The 25,075-nt window shown below is 55.2% G+C and overlaps 3 protein-coding genes across 8 annotated transcripts in view; 1 reads left to right on the top strand and 2 right to left on the bottom strand.

Moving 5' to 3' along the window:
- The window catches only part of LOC115618068 (nucleolin-like), a 32,819-nt gene extending 21,004 nt beyond the window's left edge, over positions 1 to 11,815 (top strand). For 3 of the 6 annotated variants that reach the window (XM_030509219.1, XM_030509221.1, XM_030509217.1), the window contains 6 exons: positions 7,597 to 7,643; positions 8,024 to 8,171; positions 9,116 to 9,268; positions 9,352 to 9,414; positions 9,572 to 9,705; positions 9,851 to 11,815. In XM_030509219.1, the coding sequence (XP_030365079.1) occupies positions 8,090 to 8,171; positions 9,116 to 9,268; positions 9,352 to 9,414; positions 9,572 to 9,705; positions 9,851 to 10,384 (966 nt within the window). In that variant the 5' untranslated portion in view covers positions 7,597 to 7,643; positions 8,024 to 8,089 and the 3' untranslated portion in view covers positions 10,385 to 11,815. Of the gene's footprint in view, positions 1 to 6,165; positions 6,273 to 7,596; positions 7,644 to 8,023; positions 8,172 to 9,115; positions 9,269 to 9,351; positions 9,415 to 9,571; positions 9,706 to 9,850 lie in introns of all 6 variants that reach the window. The other 3 variants (XM_030509222.1, XM_030509218.1, XM_030509216.1) reach the window with 2 other exon arrangements.
- Positions 10,781 to 16,262, bottom strand: AMH (anti-Mullerian hormone). Its single transcript, XM_030509225.1, has 5 exons — positions 15,571 to 16,262; positions 14,339 to 14,511; positions 13,516 to 13,639; positions 13,164 to 13,356; positions 10,781 to 13,041 (listed from the first exon to the last, which is right to left on the bottom strand). The coding sequence occupies exons 1-5, from the start codon at positions 16,163 to 16,165 to the stop codon at positions 12,126 to 12,128; spliced, it is 2,001 nt and encodes a 666-aa protein (XP_030365085.1). The 5' UTR covers positions 16,166 to 16,262; the 3' UTR covers positions 10,781 to 12,125.
- Positions 16,263 to 18,345: 2,083 nt separating this feature from the next.
- Positions 18,346 to 25,070, bottom strand: SF3A2 (splicing factor 3a subunit 2). Its single transcript, XM_030509223.1, has 9 exons — positions 24,998 to 25,070; positions 23,401 to 23,565; positions 22,846 to 22,917; positions 22,477 to 22,523; positions 21,707 to 21,816; positions 20,553 to 20,602; positions 20,109 to 20,249; positions 19,533 to 19,601; positions 18,346 to 18,825 (listed from the first exon to the last, which is right to left on the bottom strand). Exons 2-9 carry the CDS (start codon positions 23,524 to 23,526, stop codon positions 18,493 to 18,495), a joined length of 948 nt encoding a protein of 315 aa, XP_030365083.1. The 5' UTR covers positions 23,527 to 23,565; positions 24,998 to 25,070; the 3' UTR covers positions 18,346 to 18,492.
- Between the last annotated feature and the right edge of the window lie 5 nt (positions 25,071 to 25,075).

Below are 25,075 nucleotides of genomic sequence, written 5' to 3'. Positions count from 1 at the left end.
CCTCGGAGGTACCAACAGCTGTAAAACTTCAAAGAGAATAATGATTAGCCCCAAGCAGTGCTGGGCTGTGAGAAAATGGATCATGGAACAATTACTGAAAGCAGCCGAGACTAAAAGTAGCATTTAATGGGATCCAGCATCTTCTGTTCCCACTGACCTGAATGCTGCTCCTTCTGCCAGGCAAAGGGAGCGAAAACCTCCGAGATTTGTAACTCCAAGTATTTAGGTCACACGTGGATTAAAGTGTGATCAGATTGGCTTTAATGTAGAGCTGCTGTGAATACCTACAGATCACAGAGGGATCAGTGCTTCGAACGACTCAGCAAGGTGCTGGGGTTCTGTGGTGGGTTGTGGGTGTTACTCACCCATGTGTGGTCCCAGCTGCTGCACTGAGAGCCATGGGCTGGAGCCTTCCCCACGGGGGGATGACTGCCTGGAGCACATCCCTGTGCTGTGCTCATCCCAGCTCACACATGGATGTCACAGCAAGGGAGGAGGTATGGGGGAGAAGAGGCTTCCCACACCATTTGTTTCCTCTTCTGCTCTTTGTGAAGCTTATTTCATAGAATCACAGATTGTTTGGGTTGGAAAGGACCTTAAGATCATCCAGTTCCAATCCCTCTGCCATGAGCAACAACACCTCACACTAGACCATGTCACCCAACACCCGTCCAACCTTTCGTTTCATTTAAGAGCACATCTGCACAGCTCTCGACCAGTTACAGATGTGTTCTGTGTGGTGTTTTCTGCCTCTGCCAGCCTGATCTCATGTCACAGTGCTGAGTGACCCAAGCTCCAGCCAGTCTTGGGGCTGAGGTCTGTAACTGGACTATGGTGGCCTTCAGGGACCAGGATCTGAGGGCAGGACCACGGCCGCTCCTTGTCCTGCTCAGCTCTGCCAAGCTGAGGCCTCTCCCCAGCACAATTCCTCCATCACTCGGAGCAATGATGGGACAACCCAGACCCTGCGCATGATCAGGACACTGTTGCCACTGCTCTGTACCTGGATGGACGGCTGGCCAGCTTTAGCTCAGGGCTGGAAAGCCAGAGGTGCCAGGGAGAGTGTTTCTCTCACACATGAGATCGCCTTTGCTGTCCTCGGCTGGCCAAGTGTTAAGCTGGTGCTTGGTCTGCGGCATCATGCTCCTGAAGACCCCATGGTGGTGTGTCCTCCCAGCCTGGTCCATAGGCAGGATGTCCACAAAGACCCAACATGTTTCTGGCTTGCTGCCCCGCTAGGCTCACCCACAGCTAAAAGCTTGGGGTAAGAGAAAGAAGAAGGTCTTCAAAGATGCTACAAACTGTGATTCATTAAACCAGGGTCTGATCTGAGATGGTACCTGTCCTGCAGAGCTCCAGTTCCACACCATGTCAAACTCTCACCCTAGGAGAGGAGGCAGAAGACACCCTCAGCTACATTTTCCTGGCTAACCAAACCACTGAAGCTGCTAGGAAGGGCGCAGGTCTGAATTCTTGCAGCAGTTCTCTGCTGTCAGATGCTTCCCATTAGCTGAACAGAGCAGGGCTGTGACCTGCCAGCAGCCAGCCAGGGCATTGTACCAAGGCAGTGGAGCCCATCCAGGTAACAGCTGTGGGCATCAGCTTGTGCAGAGGGTGCTCCATCTCTCCCTCTGGCACAGGCAGCACTACCCAACCCCACTGCAAAGCCTGGTGGTGTGAAGCTACAGGAACATCCAGCTTCCAAAATGCTCCAGGCTTTCAATTAGCTGCACCTCCACAAGGAGATTGCTCAGCTCAACGTATCTAACATTTCCTGTGATGATAGATCATAATTTGACAGGAGAAGCACAGCTGGCAGAGAGAAGACATCGCTTCCTGTAACTTCCCAATCACTTCTTAATAGTGCCCGTGCCCATAAAGCTCTGTGGTTTCTTGCAATCACATGGAGAAATGATCTCTCTGGCTGACGCTGATGTGCTGCTACCTCGAGGTAAGGAGGCAGCAGCTGTGTTTCAGCACACAACCATTGCACAACCATTCAGGATGGGAAGAGCTGATGTATGCTGGATCCAATTGAAAGAGGAAATTTGGGTCAGCAGATTATTGTTGTCAGTGCTGGGACATGGCCAGGTTGCTATGGGGACACTTGTGCCTTTCAGGTTTTGATCCTGCAAGGAGTCTGGATGCTCTTTCACCCCATTTCCCTGAAAAATGGTGTTTCTGTGATCCTCTCTTCCAGCCGCCAGCCCTGCTCCCCGCTCCAATCGCATCTCAGCCCAGTGGCAACCTCCAACCACATCTAAGAGAAGGGTGGAGTGCTCCAAGACATGAAGCACCTACAACAAGCCTGTGCAATGCCTGGCCTGAGCGCCACGGGCATCTCCAGTATTCGTTTGGTGCCAACATTGCCAGGCAGCACGTTGTGGCAGCAGGAAAAGGGGGGAACTCACCTGTGTAGACCTGGATGAGCTGGTGCCCGCTGCCATCAGCAGCAGTGTGAAGGGACGATGCCAGCGTGGAGGTGATGGGGCTCTTGCTGGAGCAGGGATCAACCTACAGATTGGTGCTTTGCCCAGAGAACCTGCGCTTTGCAAACAACATCCAAATTCTCATCTTTAAAATCAGGTCTAGAGCCCAACCCTGCCCACATGAGGGGTTGGAGGATGAAAGCTTCAAGGCCTGGAAGCATGGTTTTGATTACCAGGCTTTGGGAATCTGGGTGGGTGGGTCTGGTGGAGCCAGGGATGAAATCCAGGGGGCAGACCCACAGCCAGCCCAGGGAGCCAGTGGGTTTGAGCTGAGAGCCAGGACAGTGGGAAACACACCTGCGCAACCAGCTTAAGCTTCTGCCTCCCCCTGTACCTGGGGCAGGAGGAGACAGAGTCAAGCTGGGGCTGCCATAGCAGTAAGGGCTCTGGGGAGATTGGGAATTGCACAGGGAAAAGGGAAATTCATCCCCAGAACTAACCTGTGCCAAAAATAATCAGTGACTAATTTTATGTCTTTATGATTGCCTTTTAACTGCAAGTTATTAAAGACAGGGAGAAAGAAGATTATGTCGTGGTGGGAGGATAAATGAGCGTTGCCATAGAAGCGAGGGGATGAGGGGATGCTGCAGCACAGTTCGATCTGTGTGGACCACAAACCACAAAGCCATGGCAGAGCCTCAGGGATGGCCGGTGCGCTGTGGACAGACACATCCCTGTGAATCCAAGGCGAGCTGTCAGCCTGGAAAGTCAGGAAAGAGAGATTTGTGTTATCAAGCCAAAGCCAGAGAGTCAATATTTAGCCTGGACACAGAGCACAGCCCATGTGCAGCCGGGCCTCCATCCGTCACCAGCAGCTTTCTGCCCTCCTGGTCTCACAGCGGATCGTGTTTCCCCCTCTCTGAGCCAACCCCATCCCAGAGACACTTTTATCAGTCTCAGGGCAAGGGAGAAGCCGGGATCTGGGAGGGGGTTGAAGGAATTAGGAAAGAATTTGCCTCTGGGAATCTCTTTCCTCCATCTGCCTGGGATAAATTGGCCGACGGAGGCTTTGCAGCTTGGTGGGGAGCTGCTCAGAGTTAAACATTTGCAGGCAAAAAGCCCTCTGGCCCTTCCCCGCTGCAGGAACTGCATGGTGAAAGGTCCTGGAAAGGGTGAGGAGTGCTCCCTGTCCTATGGCCCCATGAAGGGACCAAGTGAGAGGACATTTTCCCTGAGCCCTGTGCATGCAGACGTTTTCCATTCAAACCCAGGTTCTCTCCTGGGAGGATCAGCTCACCCACAGGAGGCAGGAGAAGGCTTATGAGCCTGCAAGCTCATGGGAAACATGATTAACTGGGAGAAGAAGGGATTTTTATTTGGCCTGTTAATGATTTTCTGCTTTCATTGCATCCCTATAAAGCAAGCATGCCTTGCCAGTTAGCAGCCCTGGCCTTACTGGAGTGGGAATAAACCTGGGAAAACTCCCCTTGGCATGTATGTCCACAGCCCTGGCATTGCGGGGCAGGGGGGCCATGGTTACAGCTCCATCTCTCCCTCCATCTGCACTCAGCTTCTGCAGCACTTTATTTATACTGCAGCAGGGTTCATGGCATGCCGGGTCCTGCCTCTGCCAAAGGGGGGAAATCCCTGCCCTGGAAATCAGACAATTGCTCCCAAGTTCATTTGCTGCATGGTCTTAAAGCAGGACCACGGCACAGTCCCACCGGCTGTCTAGAGCCCCGGAAAAAGGCTGCATCCCCTCAGGAATGCCAGTGCCCAGTTTATTGCTCCTTTAGATCTTACAATCAAAGACCTTTCACACCTCTGCTGAATTAAAATGGCAATACTGCAGGCATGAAGTGTCACAATTTCAGGGGTTTTTTTAAACCTGAAGCCTTTCAGAAGTGGCTCTCCATAGGAGAGATGTCCTCAAAGCAGGATGCCTCCAAGATGCGCCAGGCTGGTACTGGCCATGGCTGCACCACATCCCCAGGGACAGATGCTTCTGCCCAAGGCTGTACCTGCCCATGCTGAGCTAAGGACCAGTTGGGTAATCTTGCACCCAATGGTCATTTTCAGCTCCCCAAAAGAGAGGTGCTTCACCTCCTCACTACCTCCCATGAGAGGGAAGCTGCAGTGAGGACCACATCCCTCCCTGCCTCCCCAGGAGGTGCCTATGGCTTTGACAGGGCTCCTGGGCCTTGGCTGTAGGAACAGGTAGCCCAGGGAAATCAGAGGAATCGGAGAGCAAAAACCCACTGTCAAAAGGCAGTTTTCACCAACACTGCTGGTCCCAGGGGATTGCTCCTCCTCTGCTGCACCTTCTTAACCGTGCCAGGCAGGTTTCTGCTCAGCCTCTGCGTCCGCAGCACCCATGTCCATCCCCAGCTGGCTCTAACCCAGGTTGTGGAGCAAACAGCCCCTTCTCCCCTCTTTGTGCTCTCCAGGGGGGGCTCACAGAGGGACAAGCCATGTCCCAAATGCCTTTGAGAGCTGCATCCCCCTCCAGCCTCGCTAGGCAGCCCCTGCTCTCGGTGCCTGGGGCTAAACTGCCTTTTGTGGGGCTGCAGCAGGGTGGGTGCTCGGGCTCCCGGTGATTGGGTGCTATTTTGCTCCGGCACCGTTGGGCAGCTGTTGCTGTATATTACCCCAGAGAGCCGGGGCCAGCCGGGGTTGGAGGCAGAGCAGCGGTGGTGTCAAGCCCCAGGTAGGACTTTTGGTGGCTTTTAACCCTTTTGGTGGGACGTGGGGCAGCCCATGGGCACAGCCCGTGAAGCAGCGCTCAGCCCAGTGGATCCAGGGCCCCTCAGCTTGTCCTGGTGCTGCCATTCCAGCGTGCACAGGGAGAGCAGGGCGGGTGAGGGGACTATTTTTGGAAGTTTCTTTGATGTGAGTCAGCGCTTGAAGCAACCTTAGGAGCTTGTACAAGAAAAGTCCCAGTGACAGCGGAGCAGAGCTGATTATTCATTGAGTATCTGCAATTTTGTACATTTAAGAGAGGATTTAGCATGTGGAGCATGTGTCCGGGGAAGCGGGAGCACAGGCAGAGCCAGGAAAGGGATGGGTGGGTTGAGCTGTTGTATGGGATGTCAGTGTGAGCCAAGGGCTGGAGCTGGGCTCTGGGGCTGTGGGTGACCAGCCCTGCCATGGGCAAAATGTCCCTGGCATCGGAGGCATTCCCTGCCCTGCTTGGCATAGGCAGTGGCAGTGTGCTGGGAACACTGGTGCTGGGGCTGGTCCGATAGGAAGCCTGTTCCTGCAAGTGACATGCTGGCTGGGTATGAGGATCCCATGTGGGCTGTAGACCCCCAAAATGCATCCATCTCCTGCCAGGGCATGGACCCCCATCTCCCATCAGGAGCGGGACAGACCCAGACATGGAGCTGGTCAGCTCTGGGACTGAGTTAATGTCTGTGGGGTGCTTGGCAGGGGGTGGATGGCTGCCTGCCCAGGCACAGCGTGGCTGTCGCTGTCACAGAGCCCTGCAGCCATCGCAGCAGAGCCTGTGAATGTGCCCTGGGGCTGGAGGTGGTTTGGGCTCCTCCACTCAGGTGATGCCCAAGGGATGGAGGCGTGGAAACTGCCCAGCACCCCACGATGGGAGCTGAGCTCCGCTGAGGATTGGGGACCACAGCAAGGATGTGGCAGGATGCTGTGTGCTCTGGGACGCTGCCGCCCAGCGCCAGGGCTCCTGCCCACTGACCACCCGGTGTTTGTTTTATCCCTCTTGGTTTAGTGACATGGCAGCAGGTCCCGGTGAGGAGAAAGACTTGGAATGCCCTGAGGCCACTGACGAGCTGCCCGGGCAGGCGGGGAGCACTCAGAGGAAGGACAGGAGCAAAGGTACCTTGTCCTCACTGCAGGCCAGTGACCAGGAGGTGCCTTCTGGGGGGCTCAGCCTGGCAGAGGTGGCTCTTTGTGGCACCATCAACTCTTGGGGCAATGTTGGGCATCGAGCGGCACCTGCATGGTGCTGACCCTGCAGGGACATCAGCAGTAGCCAGGGTGAAGAGCACAGAGGCTCGTGCCCTCCTTCATCTTCCTTGCATTCATCTTTGTGAATTGCTGAGTAGGTCAAAAACACATCAAGCACTTGGGTGAAAAAACTCTTTAAGGAAAAATTCTCTGTCTTTGTGCTTTCCTTGGGGCTGGGAACCCTCCGAGCCAACACAGGAGTGCTGGGGCAGCTCCTTTGCTTCCCAGCAGAGAAAGGACCAGCAAAGACCTTTCAGACCATGATTCCCCAGCCAAAAAGTTTCCTCTTATTCCTTTGTTTTGCTTCCAATATTGTGTCTGAGATTTCATCTTGGGAACTGGTATCTTTTCTCCATGTTCATTCTTCCACTGGGAGAAAATAAACTGAATCTGGCTCAAAGGGGGACAAAAACTTCCTCCTTCTGGTGAGGACTTGCAAGGGTATAGCAGCCAGATCCCAGCAGAGAGAGGGCTGCTCTCGGAAATGCCAAGGAGTGAGGCCACTTGGTGCTGGGACCTTGTTGGTTCATCCTCACCCCGTAGCTCAGCCCAGATCCAGGGGCAGAGAAGCCCACGGGGAGCCCGAGGATCCCAGCACGTTCCCAACTCTTCATTGCGTCGAACCACTGCAGAGTCCTGGGGATACTCTGGTTTTCTCTCCCACTTCACATCTAGGAAAAGCCCCAAGAGTCATCCCTGAGCTCTGTGGTCCTCTTGGGTGACTTGAGGTCTTCTTTGAGGTCTGGTTACTCCATGGTACCTGGAGCTTTTCCTGCTCTCTAGGCTATGGCCTGAGCTGCCTCCAGCCTCCAGCCACGTGTTTTCAGGGTGTCTGTGCACACCCTGGGATGTTTGTTCCCACTGTGTGCCTTGGCAGGGATGTCACCACCCCCTTTGGCTGCAGCTCCCCTGGGATATCCAGGACGGTGACGTTTTGGGCTCAGCAGCCACAGACCTGGCCAGTGCTCCTCTTACACCCCAACCGTGCCAGCTGCTGCCATGATGGCCGAGGGGCTTTTTGCCTGTCTTCTGAAACCTCTCTCTATGGGTGACCTGTCTAATCATGGCCATGATGCCCCCGCTCTGTGGGCCAGTGGGTCGCAGCAGGAAGACCACACACCCCCAGCCCCTGGCCATTCCCACCTCCCCTAACCCACTACCTAATGAACCACACTGTGCTTGTCGTTCACAGATGCTGACGTGCTGGTGAGCAGTGACGGGGAGAGCAGCAAAGCCCATGTAAGTGCACACTGTCCCGGGGCTGGCGGCTGGGGGGGACTGTCCCACAGCACCATCCAGGAGGGCTCTGCAGCCATGTGGCAGCGCAGCCATCCCGGTGTCTCCGAAGGCTGCATCCTTCAGTTGTCACTTGCACTGATCCATGCTGGTGCCAGCTCTCCCTTATGGCACCGATGACACCAGCCAGCAGCCAGCCTGGCCACCAAAGCCCCGGTCCCCAAGCAGCACCAAGTCCAGACCCCAGCTCATCATGTGCTCCCTGTTCTCCTGGCAAAGACGTGCACCGTGTCCCCCATCCCGCCCAGCCATGCTGCTTGCTTTCCCCATGGGGCCCTGTGGTGCTCTGACACTGCCAGCCACGCTCACACCCCTCCCCGCAGGGGCTAGAGGAGGCAAGGACCCGGCTTGGTGTCTCTGAGCAGGATCTGGACGAGCCTGAGCTGAGCATGCCCGAGCCAGCGCCGCTCGGCGTGGACAAGAAGCGGGCGGAGAAGGTGGGAGCCAAAGGCAGTGCTACCAGCCCTCCAGGTAGGTGTGCAGGAAAGCCCTTCTCTGCCCCAAAATGGTCAGCCTGGCCCCCGTGGCCACAGAGGTATCAACCCTGGAGAAGAGAAGCTGCACAGAGACCTCAGAGCAGCCTTTCGGTGTATGAAGGAGGCTACAAGGATGCTGGAGAGGGACTCTTCATCAGGGACTGTAGTGATAGGACAAGGGGTGATGGGTTCAAACTGAAACACGGAAGTTCAGCTTAAGTCTGAGGCAGAAGTTCTTCCCTGTGAGGGTGCTGAGTCGCTGGCAGAGGGTGCCCAGAGAAGCTGTGGCTGCCCCATCCCTGGCAGTGTTCAAGGCCAGGTTGGACACAGGGGCTTGGAGCAACCTGCTCTAGTGGAAGGTGTCCCTGCCCGTGGCGGAGGGTTGGAACTGGGTGAGTTTTAAGGTCCTTTCCAACACAAACCAGTTCCAACACAAACCAGACTCTATGATTCTATGATTCTGTGATTCTATGACCCTGTCCTGCACCCCTGGAGAGCCCGGGAGCACTCTCTGCCCACAGAGCAGTGATGGGCTGAGCTCTGCTCCCCACAGTCCCTTGGGAACTCAGTGATACAGAGTGGAGCTTCTTATCCACCTGCCAAATCCTGCTCTTCCTCCTCCTCTCTGCCCTGCCCAAATCTGCTGCTGGTGGGGGGAGCAGCAGAGCCAGGAGCATGGGCAGAGGTATTCCCGCTTGAGCCCCAGGATGCTGTAACACTGTCAGGACCCAAACACTGTGAATTCAGCCCCCATGGCCCTTTTTTGCCCACCTCTGCAGTGTAAACACCTTTCTCTGCTGGTCTCTGCAGCTCCTGCTCCTGTGCCTGCCCTGGATGGGCTGTGCAGGAGCATGTTAAGAGCCCTTACCACCACGCACCTTAGAGCCCTTTGCTGCTTCCCAGCTCCCCCAGTAACGCTGTTTTCCTTGTGGTCCCCAGTCCCCAAGAGCCTCCCCGTGCAGAGGAAGGTGGAGCCCCCCAGCCTGGACCCCGCGGAGGAGCCGCTCCTCTGGGAAGGGCTCACCCTCAACAAGTGCATCCTCGTGGCCTCCATCGTTGCCCTGCTCAGCGTCACCTTCCAGGTGCTCCAAGGTGAGCCAGGAGTTGGATGGAGGGGGACGGAGGGGTCAGACCCTGCTGCCACCTTCTGCCTCCTCTCCCTTCCTGTTTTCCAGCTCCATGCTCCAGGGAGGGAGTCAGCCGCGGCAGGCAGGACCCGCCACCACCTCCCCTTCACGGTGGGTCCAGATGCTCTGTGCTGCCCTGGTCCCCTGGATCCAGCCTGAGATGGGGCCATGTCCCAGGGTGGGGTGGCCCTGGGACCACGTGTCTGGGACATGACACCCAAACAGCCCCATCCCCTGCTGACGGTGGTCTGTCCCCCTCCACTTGCAGAGGTGGTCAGCACCAAGGAGGAGGAGGTCCAGGAAGTGGTGACTGCCCAACCTATCCAGCCAGAGAGCAGCATGTTTGAGGATGATGATGGTGACGATGACGGTGATGATGACAGTGATGCCGACAGCAACCTGGTACGGGTCTGGGTTGGGGGGTGAGCATCTTCAAACACCTCCCAGGGAGGGGAGGGAGCATCTCATCCCCATGGGGAGCCATGGAGAGGGGTCCATGTCCCTTGGGCTGCTTCACCAGTGCCTGGCCCTCTCTGTTCCACCCCAGGCAGAGCCCTGGATCTTCAAGAAGTGGTTTGGCCGCTCAGTACCAGAGGATGAGGATGAGGATGAGAATGAGGATGAGGATGAGAATAAGGATGAGAATGAGGATGAGGATGAAGAGCCCACAGAAGAACCCACAGATGTCCCTGAGGTGACACCAGCTGTGACAGAGGTGAAGAAGAGACGGGAGAAGAAGCTGGAGAAGAAGGAGGAGAAGGCCCGGGAGGCACGTGCTGCCCGGGCGGAGCGGAGCAGCTGGAGGGAGGCACGAGCCAAAGACAGGGCACAAGGGGACAAGCCCAGCAGAGCCCCCAGGGCCCCCCGGGAGCCGGAGCAGCAGCCCCAGAAGAAGCGGGGCCGGGAGGGAAAGGAGAGCCGGCGGCAGCGGGACGAGCCCAGGAGGGAGGGGTGGAAGGGACGTCCCGGCAGGGCTGATGATGGCCGGGAGAGCCCAAAGCGGGACTGGCGGCAGCAGAAGGGCAGGAAGTCCTGGGAAGACGGCCCAGCCCGGCCCAAGGAGGGCAAGAGGCGCGACTGAGGCCGGGGCAACCAAGGGGCTCGGTGATGCTGAACCCAGTGGGATCCAACCCCGGCAGTGCCCCCAACAAGGGCACTCTGCTGATCCCTGCCTGCTCTCCAGAGACACCCCCAGGCCAGCAGCACCGGCAGCAGCTCCAGGATCACCCAGCAGCAGCAGAGCAGCCTGGGAGCCTGGCACCACCCTCCTGGGGACTTTGGGCCCCCCTGGATTAGATGCACAAAGGCAACCCAAAAGGACCAGGGGACGGAGATTCTCTCCACCCGGCCTTGGTGCAGTTTCTCCATCCCCACCCAGAATCTCTCTTGCAGCCCATTTTCCCTTGTGGTCCTGAGGCATCGGGACAGCACAGTGGGCACAGGGATCCCAGTGAACAGAGATTGTCTCCAGACTGTGTAGCTCTTAGTTAATGGTTTTATTCAAAGCAAATTGAGAGAGAAAGTACATTCTGGGTGAAGGAAGCCATCCTCAGAGAGGTGTCAGAGGAACAACCACCCTGACCTTGCTGGGCCCCGGTGCTGTTGCTGCAGGGTGGCATGAAGCTTTGCTGGTAAAAACCAGGGCTGGAGAGCCCATCACCGGGGATCCCTTTGGGCTTTGCCTTCACAGAGTCACTTTTAGGAACGAAACACAAGTGCAATATCACGCAGCGCTGTAGCAACTACAGGAGACGTTCACAGCCCCAACCCACGGCAGGTTTAAGTATGTGCTAAATCAATGCAGATTAAAATAAACTATTTTCATTTTTAATAAGGTATGGTGTTTAGAAAAAAAAAGAAAAAAACAAACAAGAAAAGCTCTTGTCCCTGGTTATGTTTGTGTGATTTCTGTGACCCCCATCCCCGATGTACAGGGGCACAGGGCTAACTCGGGTCCCTGCATGGGCTGTGGGATGGGGCCAGTGACAGCACTGGAGGGGCTGCAGCCAGGGTGAACCCAGGAGCTGCTTTCGGGGGGTTTGGACCCTTGGACAGCCCTGGCCGGGCTGAGCTGGGAAGATGATCTGGGAGCAGCCGGGCTCTCGGTGCTGACGCTGGCGGGGACGTGGAGCAGGTGCTTTGGCAGCCGCTTGTGCCCGCTCCCATTAATGGTGTGAGCAGGCAGGAGGAGTAACGGGATCGCTCCCTCCCTTGCCCCAGAGTGGGGTCAGTGCAGGGTGACGCAGACGGGACCCAGCCAGGAGCCCTGAGCCTCTGCCAGCGCCTCTCCATGGCCCCATCGCACATGGGGACGGATCCCAGGTAAAGGCTGGTCCCTGTGAGGGGATTTTGCCTCTTGTTCTGCTTTCGCAGGTGGAGCTGTGTGCCAGCAGGGGCTTAGTGATGGGCCAGAGGATGCTGCAAGGTGATGGGGGCTTCGAGGAAGCAACAACTGCCCTTCCCAGCTGCTACAGGAACACAAGGCAGCGGATAAATAAGCATAATCCTGGCTGGCTCTGCCAAGCTTTGCCCTCCCCTGATGACCTGTATTCAGCCCAAACCCCACTATGGAGTCAGAACCACACTGCAGCACAGCACCTGGGGCATCCCTGGCATCAGGATCAGGCACACGACATGCCAGGCTGCAGAGCAGCCCCCAGGGACCAGCACAGCCACAGCTGAAACCCACAACCAGAGCAACACTAAAGAGACAAACCATGGGGAAAGGACACACGGGGAGCTCCCGTCTTGTTGAGAAGCACCAGCTCCTGAGCTGCGAGGGCAAATGGGGAGGGGGGAACGGGCTGAGGGGGTGGGTGCCTCTACCGACAGCCACACTCCTCTGCCACCATGTTGGGGAACTTGCGGACCTCCAGCCCCTCCGCAGAGAGGCTGATGATGAGCTGGTCCGAGTAGCGGACGGGCACACAGCAGGGAGGGCGCTGGAGGGGCGAGCCCCGCTCCTGCATGCCCAGCAGCAGCACCGTGTGCGAGTAGTAGCTGGGGACGCGGGTGGAGAGGGGCAGCCTGCAGGGACCCTCGCAGTTGTTGGCCGCATAGACGGTGGGCATGACGATGAACTTGCGGTCGTGAAGGTCGATGGTCAGCTCCTGCAGGCGGCAGTGGGCCTGGTGCCGTGCGCTGCGGTTCTGCCGCAGCACCCGCCTGCGCTCCTGCCAGCGCACCCGCACCGTCTGCAGCGCCTTCAGCAGCAGCAGCGCATGCAGCTTCCCCGAGCCGGGCAGCTGCTCCTTGCCTGGACCCTCACCCGGCCCCGGTGGGTAGTAGCAGAAGCTCAGGAGGTGCTGGAAAAGGCCCATGTTAGCTTGGAAAGCTGGGATGTCCTTCAGCTCCTGGATCAGCGCTTCCAGCTTGCCCATCAGCAGCTGCAGCACGGTCCCCTCCGGCTGCCAGTCCCCCAAGTGCTGCTCCAGCACAGCTCCACTGTCCTGGGGGAAAAGCAGCACCGAGGGCTCCTCCGACTGCACCAGGCGCTCCAGCGCTGCCTCCTCTGACAGGTTGAGCAGCTGGTGAGGGAGGGTCTCCATCACTTGGAAGTCCAGCCAGTGGTGGGAGCTGGGCTGGGCAGGCGGCTCGCTGGACAGGCTCAGGACCTGGTGGATGAACCGGGTCAGAATTCCCAGGAACTGACTGCTGCCTCCGGGCGCCGAGGATGAAGTGTTGGCTTGGCTCAGTGCGGTGGGGGATGGCAGCTCCTCGGTCCCGGCCTGGGGTGGGCTGTGAGGAGAACACAGAGAGGGTCACAGCGTCCTGCCAGGCCCTGCCCCATGGCAGAGGGGCTGGCGCTGCCCCACTCCCCCCCGGCTCCCAATCCCATGGCTGCAGTGAGGGTCACGGACCTGAGCTGCGGGTATGGAGCCACATCCACTACCCCATCTGCAGAGAGGTAGGAAGAAGGAGCCAAAGCCACCTCCTCCTCCTCCTCCTGCCGTGACTTGGCGAGCAGGAGCAGCACAGGGGTCATCCTGGTGAAGCACTTGTCATCAGAGCCGAAAAGGAGCTGCTGGGCCTCTGTGGGAGGCAGGGGGGCACCTGGTGGGGAGAGAAGCGGTGAGGACGGTGGTCCAGGATCCCCCACATGTCCCACAGCCCCTCGTTAGACAGGCGTGGGCACATCCCAGATGCCCAGGTCAGGACACAGAGGGCACGGGCCCCGCTGTCCCCCCCACTATGGGGGTCCCGTGTCCCTACCTCCCGCTCCGTGCTGCCGGAGGGCCAGGGAAGCCTTGAAGCGGAGCTGCTCGCTGGTGCGGGTGACCGATGCCACGGCGGCTCCCAGGGCCAGGTACCGGGTGTCCCCGCCGAGGCAGAGGCTCTGCGCGGCGGCGGAAGGCGCAGAGGTGAGACATCGCGGGGGGCACCCGAGGAGCTTCCCCGCCTCCCCGCTGGTGGCCCCGGGAGCGGCGGAAGGGGTCGGTCGGGACCCCCAGGATGGAGCCCCGGGGAGAGCTGCTGCCCCGGCCGGGCTGCGGAGACCAGGGACGGGACGGGCTGAGACGCGGGACACGCCGGGGGAACAGCTCCATCTGCAGGCACGGCTCGGTCCCAGAGGGAGAGAGCGATGCTGGGAGGGGTGGCAAAATGGGGAGAGGTGGAAAAGGGACTCGGAGGGGATAGCAAAGAGGCTGGGAGAGGGTGGAAAAGGGGCGGGGGGGGGGGGAAGGAGGGGGGGAGGATGGAAAAGGGACAGTGAGGGGATGGCAAAAGAACTGGGAAAAGTAACCGGGAGGGGATGACAAACAGACTGGGAGGGGATGGAAAAGGGACTGGAGTGGAATGGCAAAGGGAGGCAGGAGGAGGGAATGGAAAAGAAGTGGAAGGGGGTGGCAAAGCGACTGGGACAGAATGGCAAAGGGACTGGGAAGAGGTGGCAAAGGGACGGTGAGGGAATGGCAAAGGGACGGTGAGGGAATGGCAAAGGGAGTGGGAGGGGATGGTGAAAGTGCTGGCCCAGCAGAGCCGAGTCCCCTCTCCCTTCCCTTCCCTTCTCCCAGCCGGAGCCCCCGGCACCCACCTGCTCCCGCGCCAGCCCGGTGCCCGTGGCCAGCAGCTGCTGGCGGTGCCCCGGGCGCGGCCGGGGGCCCAGGTAGAAGAGCAGGACGGCGAAGCGCAGCGTTCCCAGCGACCGGCCCACCTCCGCCTGGAAAACCAGCTTGAACCAGAGCTGCGCCGGGGCTTCCCACTGCACTGCAAGGGAGAATCAGCGGGGTGAAACCCCTGTGCGGCTCCGGGGCTGAGGGGTGGGGAAGGGGCTTTGGGACCAAGAGCCAGCCCTTGTGGTGGCCGTAGCATCTGAGACAGGAGCTGATGGGATGGCGGGACATAGCAATCCGTTCTGTGACTCTATGTTTCTATGAAACCGCGGTTCCCAGTTTCAGGACATGTCAGCAAGGGCTGCCTCGCTCCCAGAGTGGCTCTGGCAGATTTTCATGGGCAGATCCCCATGGAAATCTCTTCTCCTGTGACATCCCTGGTTGCTTGGGGACATTGTGGCCATTGGTGGCCAGCAGCACTGCCTGGGGAAGAGCCACTTCCCAGTTGCCAGGCACTGGCAAGTTCAGCCAAAAATCCAAAATCGGGGAGGGGAGGAGGAGATTTCAAGAAGAGAGAAACCAGTGTGATACTTTCGCTACACAGGAGGCTGGATTAAACCCGAGGCTGTGCTTTCCCTCAGCACAGCACTTACCTCTGAGGCAGGACAGAGGAATGTGCCTGGTTTTGGCATAAGGCTGAAGCTACACGAGCCAGCCCAAGGCCCCTCTGCAACACCCAGCATGAGAGATCAGCTGGGGACACACCACAGCAGGAGCAGCCAGGGCCATGTGTCCAAATCTCTCCTCTCTTTTCCCAATCAGACAGAGTCAGCATGGGGTCCTAACCCACATGAGAAACGCCTGTCATCCTGAAAGCATAGAAGTCACCAAGACTATGGCCCCTGGTCATTAGTGACAGGCAGGGACAGAAGCCATCATCACTACTACAGCTTCTTAAAAAGGGACCCAGGAAGACATAGAATCACAGAATGGTTTGGGTTAGAAAGGACCTTAAGGATCATCTAGTTCCACCACACCCCCCATCACAAGCAGGGATAGCTTCCACTAGACATATTACTGTATTCACTACTTTTAAAAGGAACCCAACCCTGCACATTTAATTTGGTGTTTAAATCCCTGATTTTGGGCGAGAAAACAGCATCAGCCTCCCCGAGCCCCGTGCTCAGCCTCAGTGCAGGGATCTCCCACCAACCTTCCTCCAGATGCAGCACGAGGAAGCGGTCCTGCCCCGGCTCCAGCAAGTGCGCATGGATGTGCTTCAGGGGATGGAGAGCAGCACCCGCCTCCCCTCCGGGGCACAGCCCAAAGGTCTCCAGAGAGCTTTGGTCCCAGCTGGTGCGTTGTCTCAGGAGCTTGATGAAGCTGCTTTCATAGTGGGTGAGAACCCCCACCACTTCCAGGTGTCCCGGGGTCAGCCCGTCCTGGTCCATTGTCACCCTGCACACAGGCCCCTCCAGTCCCCCAAGTGGCCATGGGTGCAGGCTGGAGCTGGTGCCCCCGTCCTCAGCCACCCCCTGGAGGCATTTTGTTCCTGGGTCAGGCTTTGAAAAGGGGCGAGCAGCAGCAGCCAGCCTTGGTCTCCCCAGCGAGCTGGGTCTCACTCTTTCCTGGAAACTTGCATTTTCTCTCTTTCTCTCCTCTGCTCCGAGTCCCAGCTCCTCCGGCAGACTCAGCTCCATTTGGTCAACTGGGGAAATCCTTTCTCCCGTGCTCCCCTTTCTTGGAAGTGCTGCAGAGGGAAGCAACAGCACCAGGCACAGCCAAAGCACTCTCAGAGCAGCCTTCATGGTCCTGCTTTAGCTACTCCCAGCACAGTCGGAGCCGCTCACACGCATCCAGGACACTGGGGCAGGAGGGGAGGACAGCGTCTCCCTTTTAAAAACCAGTGGCCTTGAGTTGACAATACACAACACACCTCCCTTGAGAAACTCAAAGGCTGTTGTGCTGGAGAGGAGGGAGGGATGCTTCAAAGAAACTTTTTTGTTCTATTTTTGGGTTTGCATCCAGTATTGGAAATGTAAGGAAAAAAAAAGTAAAGCTGTTTCTCTTACTTGTAGGGATGCACGTCCTTGACTTCAGATGTTTTCTAGGAGGATGGATGTCTAGGCCTGGATCTTCATGGGGACTGGCACACACTATTCCCATTAGCAGTGAAACACCAGAAGGGAAGAATTAACCAGGAGGAGGGAGGTAGAGGCAGAGAACAGGCAGAAACTAAGTGCATGCATGGAAAGTGTTCTCCTCTCTTCACTGGTACCTCACATGCTGCAGGTTAGAGGCTTGCCCAGGCTGCTTCAGCCTCTGAAGGAGAATCTCACAGGGTGCAGCAGCACCCTGATGACTTTGAACACTTAAGAGTTGACTTAGAATGTCTCACAACACACCTCTTATAAGGACTTTTCCCTCTGTGAGATGCCAATGCTCACCTTAACAGTCGGGGTTACCCACACCACCTACCTAACCCACCCCAGTGAAACACATCCCCCCAAGGTACCTGCTTTTTTGTCAGCTGAGAGCAGGAGGAAATGTACCTGCCAGAAAGTTCCAACACACATTCAGACCCTTCCCAAGACTTCGCAGTTCAAAGCTCAGCACATCATAAGCAGACCACACAGCTGAACCAGAGAGGGACAAAGGGCACCCACCACAAGGCTGGAGACAGCAGCCCTCTCCTCTACAGGACCTGTGACAGGGGACACATGCCTGGCAAAAGGGGACCTGCACAAGCCCATTCAAACATCAGGCCAGCTCTGCTCCAAAGAGCTTCCAGCACAGTGGTGAAGCCAGCAAGGGCTGGGCACACTTGGTGGGACTGAGCAGAACCTGTGTCAGGCCAGCAGAAGAGGTGAAGACTTTGATTTCCCATCAAAGGGGCGTATGGTAGTAGGGCTTTGGCAAGCTCAGGCCCCTCATGGCCTGTGACTCGAGCCAGGCACTGGCCAAGGGCACAGCCAGGCCAAGCAGCCCAGTCCCCAGCGCTGCTGCTCCCCACTGAGCACCCAGGTCCAGCGGTGTGACACCCCACTTGAGTGAAGTGGATCCTAGAAGAGACAGAGAGGAAAAACCTCAGAACTTCCACTTTCAAATGGCAACTAAATGGTTGTTTGAAGGAAATATCAAGAATAAATAAAACCAGAGAGCAAAAAACTTGTCGAAACCAGTCTGCCAGTGGGAGATTTTACATGTACAGTAAAAACCACACGTGGCAGCAGGTGCTTCATAGCAGTACACTTAATGAATTACAATCATAAACTAAGATTTAATATCACTGCATTTCTTTGACTAAACATTCCCAGAGATCACCACCATCACCACAAACCAGAGCAATGACACTTTGTGAAGCCATGTTTGGTGTGACCCCTCCAGCAAGCTGCAGGTGGGAGCGGGACAGCTGCATTCCGGAAGGGAGGAATCTGGCTTCAATTGAAATCTTGTCCGGTGCTTTTCAAGGACTCCCGAGAAGCAATCCAAACTGACTGCCTCGGTGGAGAGGTTTCCAGCTTTTAGCTGGCAGCACCTGAGCACTCTGGCACCAGCAGGAGAAAGGCCATTTCCAAAGGCAGCAGGAGCAGTGCTCTTCCAACTGGAACCAGAATCCCACAGGAAAACAGAACTAGATGTAGAAAATTCTGCCACTCAGCCCACCACTGTGATCAGTGGTGACCCAGTAACAGAATCCTGCCCATCTGCCTGTAACAAGTCTCCCCATCACTGAAGAAGCAGCTCAATAAAGGATTTCAACTGATTCACTGGCTGGGAATTTCTGGGATACACATCCAGCCGCAGCTGAGCTGAGGTTGATGTAGCTATTCAGTTAGGAGGCAAAGCGCCTCGAGATTTCCAATCCTTTATCTCCTCTTTGGAGAATTTCCAACATGTAACCAGACTGGGAATGTCTGACCTACCTAAGCGCTAAAGGAAGTGAACACACGGCAATATTTTAACCAAAACACGGGAAAACAGAAAGGAAAATTGAAAACCTTTTAATGAACCTACAGGATTTAGTCAAATTTGCAGGCGTACAAACCCGAAATAGTTCTCTCAATCAGTCATGATCTGCGTATAAAAAGAGAGGAGCTGGAGGAGTCCAGCGGGACTGAGTCCAGGAGGGGCTTTAGTTGGAGGGAGGCGGAGGGGGGATAGTGCCCGGCCCCTCCGTGGGGAGCGGTGGCCTCATCATGGGTGGCAGAGGAGCAGGAGGGGGTACACCGGGGGCTGGTGGCAACTGTGGTGGCACTGGAGGCGGTGGCACCGGTCCAGAGGGAGGCATAGGAGGCAGGGTCATGCCTCCTGGAGGAGGTGGTGGCATGGAGTCGGGCAGCGGTGGCCGTGGGGGCAAGCCGTTCATCAGTGGAGGTGGAGGAGGCCGCTTCACAGTCGGAGGCCCTGGAGGGAGGTTTGGTGGAGCCGGGGGCTTCTCCATCTTGAAGTGGAATTGAAGGAAGAACTGGGGAGGGGAGAAAAGCAGAGAAGGGAACAATTAATCCTCAGGAAAGCTTTGTGCCATCACACAAGACAGCTGCTCTCAGTCTCCAGGAACACAGCTCGGGTGTCTCCTGGCCCGGTAGCTGCACAGACCACAGTCACTGTTCTACCCTGGCAGCGTTCCTGACAAGCACTGGTCTTGTCTAGTACTTTACTCCTCTGAAACATGTTCTCAGCACTAAGCTCTCTGTGATGGGTCAGATCCCCCACTCTGCATCTGGTCCCTGTGAGTACAGCCACACCACAGGCTCACCACAGACGTGCAGCCAGGAGCCACACTGTGTTGCACAGTGTTGCATGTTTATGCACCCTTTGCTGCTGCTGGCAGCAACCAAGGATCTGCCTCCCTGGTTCAATTCTCACAAAGATCTCACACAGGAAGATCTTTCTGTCAGGAGAAGTCACTGCACAGCTGCATTCATACAATCAGAGAATGGTTTGGGTTGGAAAGGACCTTATAGCTCATCCAGTTCCAACCCCCTGCCACAGGCAGGGACACCTTCCACTAGACCAGGCTGCTGCAAGCCCTGTCCAACCTGGCCTAGAAGGAATGACAATTTAAGCATCAAAGCCAGCCCAGATATAATTGATGCACACTCTTCCTGCATCACCTTTCCCCCAAAGCTGCTCTGCCTTCTCTCATCAACCTTTTTGCAGTGCTCCAGCTACCTGTTTGGTTTCTCTGTTCCAGTGAGTCCAAAACTTTCCTTCTGCTTTGTCAATTTCTCTGCTTGGCACCTGCAGCAAAAAAGAACAAGCAGCTATTATTAGCACCACCAGATTAGCTCAATGGCCCTTTTTAGCCCCAGAGCCTGCAAGATAAGCACTGTTATTCCAGGCCTTTGTGAGATGTGCTAGTCTCGGATGTTATTAGATAGAGATGGAGGCAGGAAAGAATTAAGTTACTTCCCTATCGGTCAAGGACAAGTGTGTTGGCAAAAACCCCTCTCTCAACATCTGCACAAAGACTGAGGAGCAAAGCCCAGGCGGTTCCCTTCTGTGCCAGACATTGAGAATCCAACAGCTCCCAAGAGCTCAGCACACAGTCTAGTTTTCATGCCAGAGTCCTCCACCAATTCTCAGTAGGGTTTAATGACTTCCAGTCATGTCTTCTTGACCCCCCTCTCCATTCCATTAACCCCCTGGGGGCTAGAACAGAAGTCTACAATCATGGTCACTAGGAATTAATGCCTTGAAAAAGATGGGAAGGGAACCTCCCCAACAATCAGTTATCCCAAATCTTACCTTGAAGGCTATGGTTTCATAGGGCTCTGCTGCCATCAAAAGGTATTGCCAGCGTCTATCAGGGGGCTCAATCCTCTGCTCATAGGCTGACATGAAGCGGTGACGAGGCATGATACTTTCTGCAATCTCTGGATAATCAATCTGTTGGGGTGTTGTTGCAGCATTGAGGAGACATCCAGGACAGGAGAAGACCCCCTTTGCACCCCGCCTTTGTACAAAACAAATCCCTCAACTATGAAGCATATTGAGAGATCAGATGCCAGCAAAGGAAACAGCCTAACAGCTACAACGTGGATTTCCCTGACACAATCAGCAGCAGAGGATCAGGCAGATAAGGCCTTTTTTTTAATTATTATTAATTTTATGAATCTTGCAAAGAACTGCTTGTTCAGCAGCACTTTTACACAGATAACCCTGACACCAAGAATTTAACAGTGCCCTTACCTGGAAGAGAAGGCTCTGCTGGCCTGTTTCTGGATCTCTCTGTTTGGTCACTGTGAAGAGAAGAAGAAAGCTCAGTGCATTACAAAGCAGGGTTAGAGCAACATTATTTCTGCCCTAGGAAACATGCAAAGCTTTCAGCAACAAAAGATTACAACATTTTCCTCCCATTTATCAAACAGAATGCCACATTGTCTTTAATGAAAGTTACTACTGTGTTCAGTTTTAGGCCTCTCATCACAAGAAAAAGACACTGAGCTGCTGGAGCAGGTCCAACAAAGCTGAAGTGTCTGGAGCACAAGTCTGATGAGGAACAGCCAAGGAACTGGGTTTGTTCATCCTGGAGAAAAGGAGGCTCAGGCGAGACCTTCTCGCTCTCTACAACTACATGAAAGGAGGTTATAGTGAGGTGGAGTCAGTCTTTTCTCCCAAGTGACAAGTGATAGGACAAGAAGAAATGGCCTCAAGCTGTGCCAGGGGAGGTTTAGACTGGGTATTAGGAGCAATTTCTTCACTGAAAGGGCTGTCAAGCACTGGAACAGGCTGCCCAGGGAAGTGGTGGAGTCACTGTCCCTGGAGCTGTTTAAAAGACGTGTAGATGTGGCACTTAGGGACATGGTTTAGTGGTGGCCCTGGCAGTGTTAGGTTAACGGTCTTTTCCAACCTTAATGATTCTGTGATTCTACTAAGGATCTCTACTGAAATTCAGCTGCTGTAGGGCAAACACTGTGCACTGCAGAACAAAGCTGGGAGGTAAAGCCAAGTTTCGTACTGAAGGCCAAACCAAAACAATGAGGAGTTCAGAGAAAACACTTGAGCAACATGTAATGAGTGATTTATGAGCATTAGTGAATGATAGTACAGCACAGGAAAATGAGAAGAGAGACTGAAACATCATTATCTCCTGCATGATTTCTACTAAGAGCTGACTGAGACATATCAATCTAATATTAAAATGGTTCTCACTTGACCATCAGCAATAAAGAGATGTTCCATGGCAATTTCAACAACAACGGACATCAGGAGATAAGCCCGTATCTTATTCATAGCCAGATCTGCTCAAAAAACTAATGAATAATTCACATCCCCAGCACTGCACTTCATCCCCAGCTTGGACAGACATTGGGTACCTCCAACAACAGACCCCCCTGACAAACCTTTATAACCTGGTCTTCCAATTTTCACAAATTTCTTCACTTCCACTTTGACCTTTTCCGGTGCGGGCTGGGCAGGGGCCTCCTTGGCCTCCTTGGCAGCTCGACGGGCCCTGCAGAGTGATGTGACATGAGCCAAATTGAAAAGGTTAGCCCCACTTGTTTCTAAAGGATGCACTAGGAGCAGCTTGAACTCCTTCCCATGGAAGATTCAGTGCTTCACAGAAAACAGGCCAGGAAAACCTGCTATTTCTCTTCCACATGCACCACTACAGGCCAGTTGTATCCATGCCCTCCCCTGCCTAAAGGCTGTCACCTCATTTATCTTATGCTCCCCCAAGCTGACCTTGGATTTGAGAAGACTTACTTCTTGAAACGAAAAAGAAGAAAACCACACAAGCTACTCATCCAAACCAAAGCAAACCTGATTTCTTCAAATAAAGCTTACAAACTTCTCCCAGCCTGTATTCACAAAACTATATCCTTCTAACTAGACTCAATTTGCTTTTAAAACTCTTTCTCCCCCTTCCTTCAGAAATCCCACAACTGGCTTTGAAATTGAGCTCAAAATGGAGCTTGTCATTCTTTAGAACAGATCTAGGCTGTCCCCCCTGGCTAATGCCAGGCTGTTCCCTAGGAAACAAACACAGTGAAAGAACATTCAGGCACAGTGTGCTACTGTATAATGGAGTTGAAGATTTCTAGATGTGCACCACTTAAGTTTTAAAGTGCTTCAGTAATGGAGAATAAAGCTACAGTGGAGAACGACTTACAGATTGGTCTGATGCTTCTTCCCCTGGGTATGGGCTAAGTAACTTCCCTGCAATAAAAAACAAGGCATAAGAAAGCTAAACGAAAGCAGGACTGTTCCTGCACTGAGAGATACTTGTCACAGAGGAGAGACAGCATCACACGTTGACAAGGGTATTTTAATCCTTAGCAGAAAGGAATCTTACTCGAAAATTAGATTGCTCTCAATTGCTGAACTGTCATGAACAGTCAGGCTTAGCACACACAAGCCACCACCCCCCAGCATCTCCTCAGCATTCAGTCATCAGGCACGTCCCAGGTTCTTGCACTTGAAGCTATATTATTCTAAAATCCCTGCTGCCAAGACGCAGACAGACAGCCTCTCAGCTCACCTCATTGTTGTGCAGCGTTAGGCAGAGCTTGCATTCATAAGAGCCCAAGTGATTTTTCATAAAATAAGGGTCCTAAGAAGAGAATTGTTCAAAAGTTACAAGCAAAATACATGGCAAAACAACAGCATAACCAAAATATTGACAAACTTTTCCTGCACTGGAAGAACTGGGTTCATAGGTTTAAATTAGCACCACAATACTGCTTTAGGACTATGAAAACAGAAAGAGTTGTTAACTGGTGACAGCATACCTAACTGCAGGAAGGAAACGGCAGAATACCAACCAGTCCTGAGAAGATTGAACATAATATAACAGCAGCAGCTTGAACACACACATGCTGGCACCTCTGTGATCAGCCCCATCACAAGTGTTTCTCATTCAACTCCCGTATTACCAGAAACAGAAGTACTTCATTCCAATCCATAACCCTCCACTAAACCTCAAACCCTCCAAGCTGTTTCACTCAGGCAAAGCCCTAAATGTTTCCCCACAGCAGTCTGCAGGACAGGAGCCCCGTGTCTTTTCTTTCCTACACACACAAAGGCCAAGGCTCACCTTGTTGATGTCGATGGTTTCCAAAGCCAACTGCCGGAGCCTTTCCCTGCGGTCTCGGTTACTTTCTGAGGCAGAGGCTACGCCTCCACTGCCCGTTTTGCCTCCAGGACGATGCTGAAAATCCATGATGGGGACTTTTGTGCTTCAGCTACTTATGGAAAAAGGCTGGAAAGATGAGGAAAAGCAACGTGAGTGACAACTAATGCTTTTCCCAACCTGGAGGTCCCCCCACTATTTAGACCTGTCAGCAAGGATGGAAGATGAGCACAACAAACTGTGCCCTGGACACTTGCCACCTGACACTGTGTCAACGCCAGGAGGTCTTGTACCACTGGCTCAGTAAGTGGGGAAGTAAAATGATCCAGAATAACAATATAATACTGGTTAAATATTAAAGGGGGCCTACAAGAAAGCTGGAGAGGGGCTTTGGACAAGGGTAAATAGCAACAGGACAATGGGGAATGACTTTAATCTGACAGGAGAGATTGAGATGAGCTCTGAGGCAGAAGTTCTTCCCTGTGAGGGTGCTGAGGCGCTGGCACAGGGTGCCCAGAGAAGCTGTGGCTGCCCCATCCCTGGCAGTGTTCAAGGCCAGGTTGGACACAGGGGCTTGGAGCAACCTGCTCTAGTGTTGGAAGGTGTCCCTGTCCATGGCAGGGGGTTGGAACTGGGTGAGCTTTAAGCTCCCTTCCAACCCAAACCATTCTAGGACTCTACGAACAAGCCTCCAGAGACTGTTGTATCTTCTCAGCCACTGCTTCTACACAGACATACTCGTCCCCAAGCTCAGCTGGGCCCAACGAGGCTCTGCAGCCCCACCAGCAACTCTCTCCAGCCCCCCAAAACGGGAACCTCCAACCCCCTACTTTGACAGGGAACAGCCCCAGAACCTGCCCCACCACCCCCCAAGGCCCCAGAGCCACTCTTATGCAGCCCCAAGGCCTCCAAACCCCCCCAGCAAGGCCAGGGCCTCAGCATGCTATCCCAAATGCCCACATGGGGTCCCAGAGCCCCCCCTGTCATGTCACTGCCCTCACAGATTAATCCCCCGACACTGGTAAGACCTTTGCAGGAAGGCCATAGAGACCCCCCAGCCCCTCAGCAGGAGTAAAAGTCACCCCTAAACACCCCCCAGCAAGGGTCAACCCCTCTCAAACTCCCCCCAAGCCCTCAGCAAGGGTTAAAGCTCCTCTCAAACGCTCCCCAGTGAGTGTCAAAGCCCCCCACAAATACCCTCCAACCCCTTGACAAGGGTCAGAGTCCCGTGTCTCCTCCCCCCCCCCCGATTACCCCCAGCCCCTCAGCAAAGGTCTAAGCGCCCCAAACACTCCCCAGCCCTTCAGCAAAGATCACAGTCACCCCCAAACCTCCCCAGCTCCAAACCAAATCCCCCCCCACACCACAGCAAGGGGTCAAAGCCCCCCAAACAGCCCCAGACCCTCAGCGAGGACCAGCCCCCCCCAACCATCCCCAGGCCAAAGCCCCCCCCCCAGCGCCTCCCCACACCTCAACAAGGAGCCAAACCCCCCCAACGCCCCCCACTGACGCCCAAAGCCCCCCCATTCCCTTCGTGTCGTGTCCCCCCCCCGGCCCGTACCGGCTCCCTCCGCTCCCGCTCCCGCTCCGCGCATGAGCGATGCCCGCTCCGGCTTCCGGCGCGAACGGTTCCGGGGCG

This window comes from Strigops habroptila, chromosome 20 (assembly GCF_004027225.2).
Source record: "Strigops habroptila isolate Jane chromosome 20, bStrHab1.2.pri, whole genome shotgun sequence".
NCBI classification, from domain to species: Eukaryota; Metazoa; Chordata; class Aves; order Psittaciformes; family Psittacidae; genus Strigops; species Strigops habroptila.
This window is presented reverse-complemented; position numbering and strand designations above follow the sequence as displayed.

What these genes read in the sequence shown, in the direction of transcription:
- AMH (XM_030509225.1), bottom strand. Translation starts at nt 16,165, where the DNA reads ATGAAGGCTGCTCTGAGAGTGCTTTGGCTGTGCCTGGTGCTGTTGCTT. An exon ending in CGTGCTGCATCTGGAGGAAG is followed by an intron (nt 14,512 to 15,570) that starts GTTGGTGGGAGA and finishes TCTCCCTTGCAG; the next exon opens with TGCAGTGGGAAGCCCCGGCG. An exon ending in CCGGGCTGGCGCGGGAGCAG is followed by an intron (nt 13,640 to 14,338) that starts GTGGGTGCCGGG and finishes GCCGCCGCGCAG; the next exon opens with AGCCTCTGCCTCGGCGGGGA.
- SF3A2 (XM_030509223.1), bottom strand. Translation starts at nt 23,526, where the DNA reads ATGGATTTTCAGCATCGTCCTGGAGGCAAAACGGGCAGTGGAGGCGTA. An exon ending in TAACGCTGCACAACAATGAG is followed by an intron (nt 22,524 to 22,845) that starts GTGAGCTGAGAG and finishes TTTTTATTGCAG; the next exon opens with GGAAGTTACTTAGCCCATAC. An exon ending in ATGAAACCATAGCCTTCAAG is followed by an intron (nt 19,602 to 20,108) that starts GTAAGATTTGGG and finishes TTTTTGCTGCAG; the next exon opens with GTGCCAAGCAGAGAAATTGA.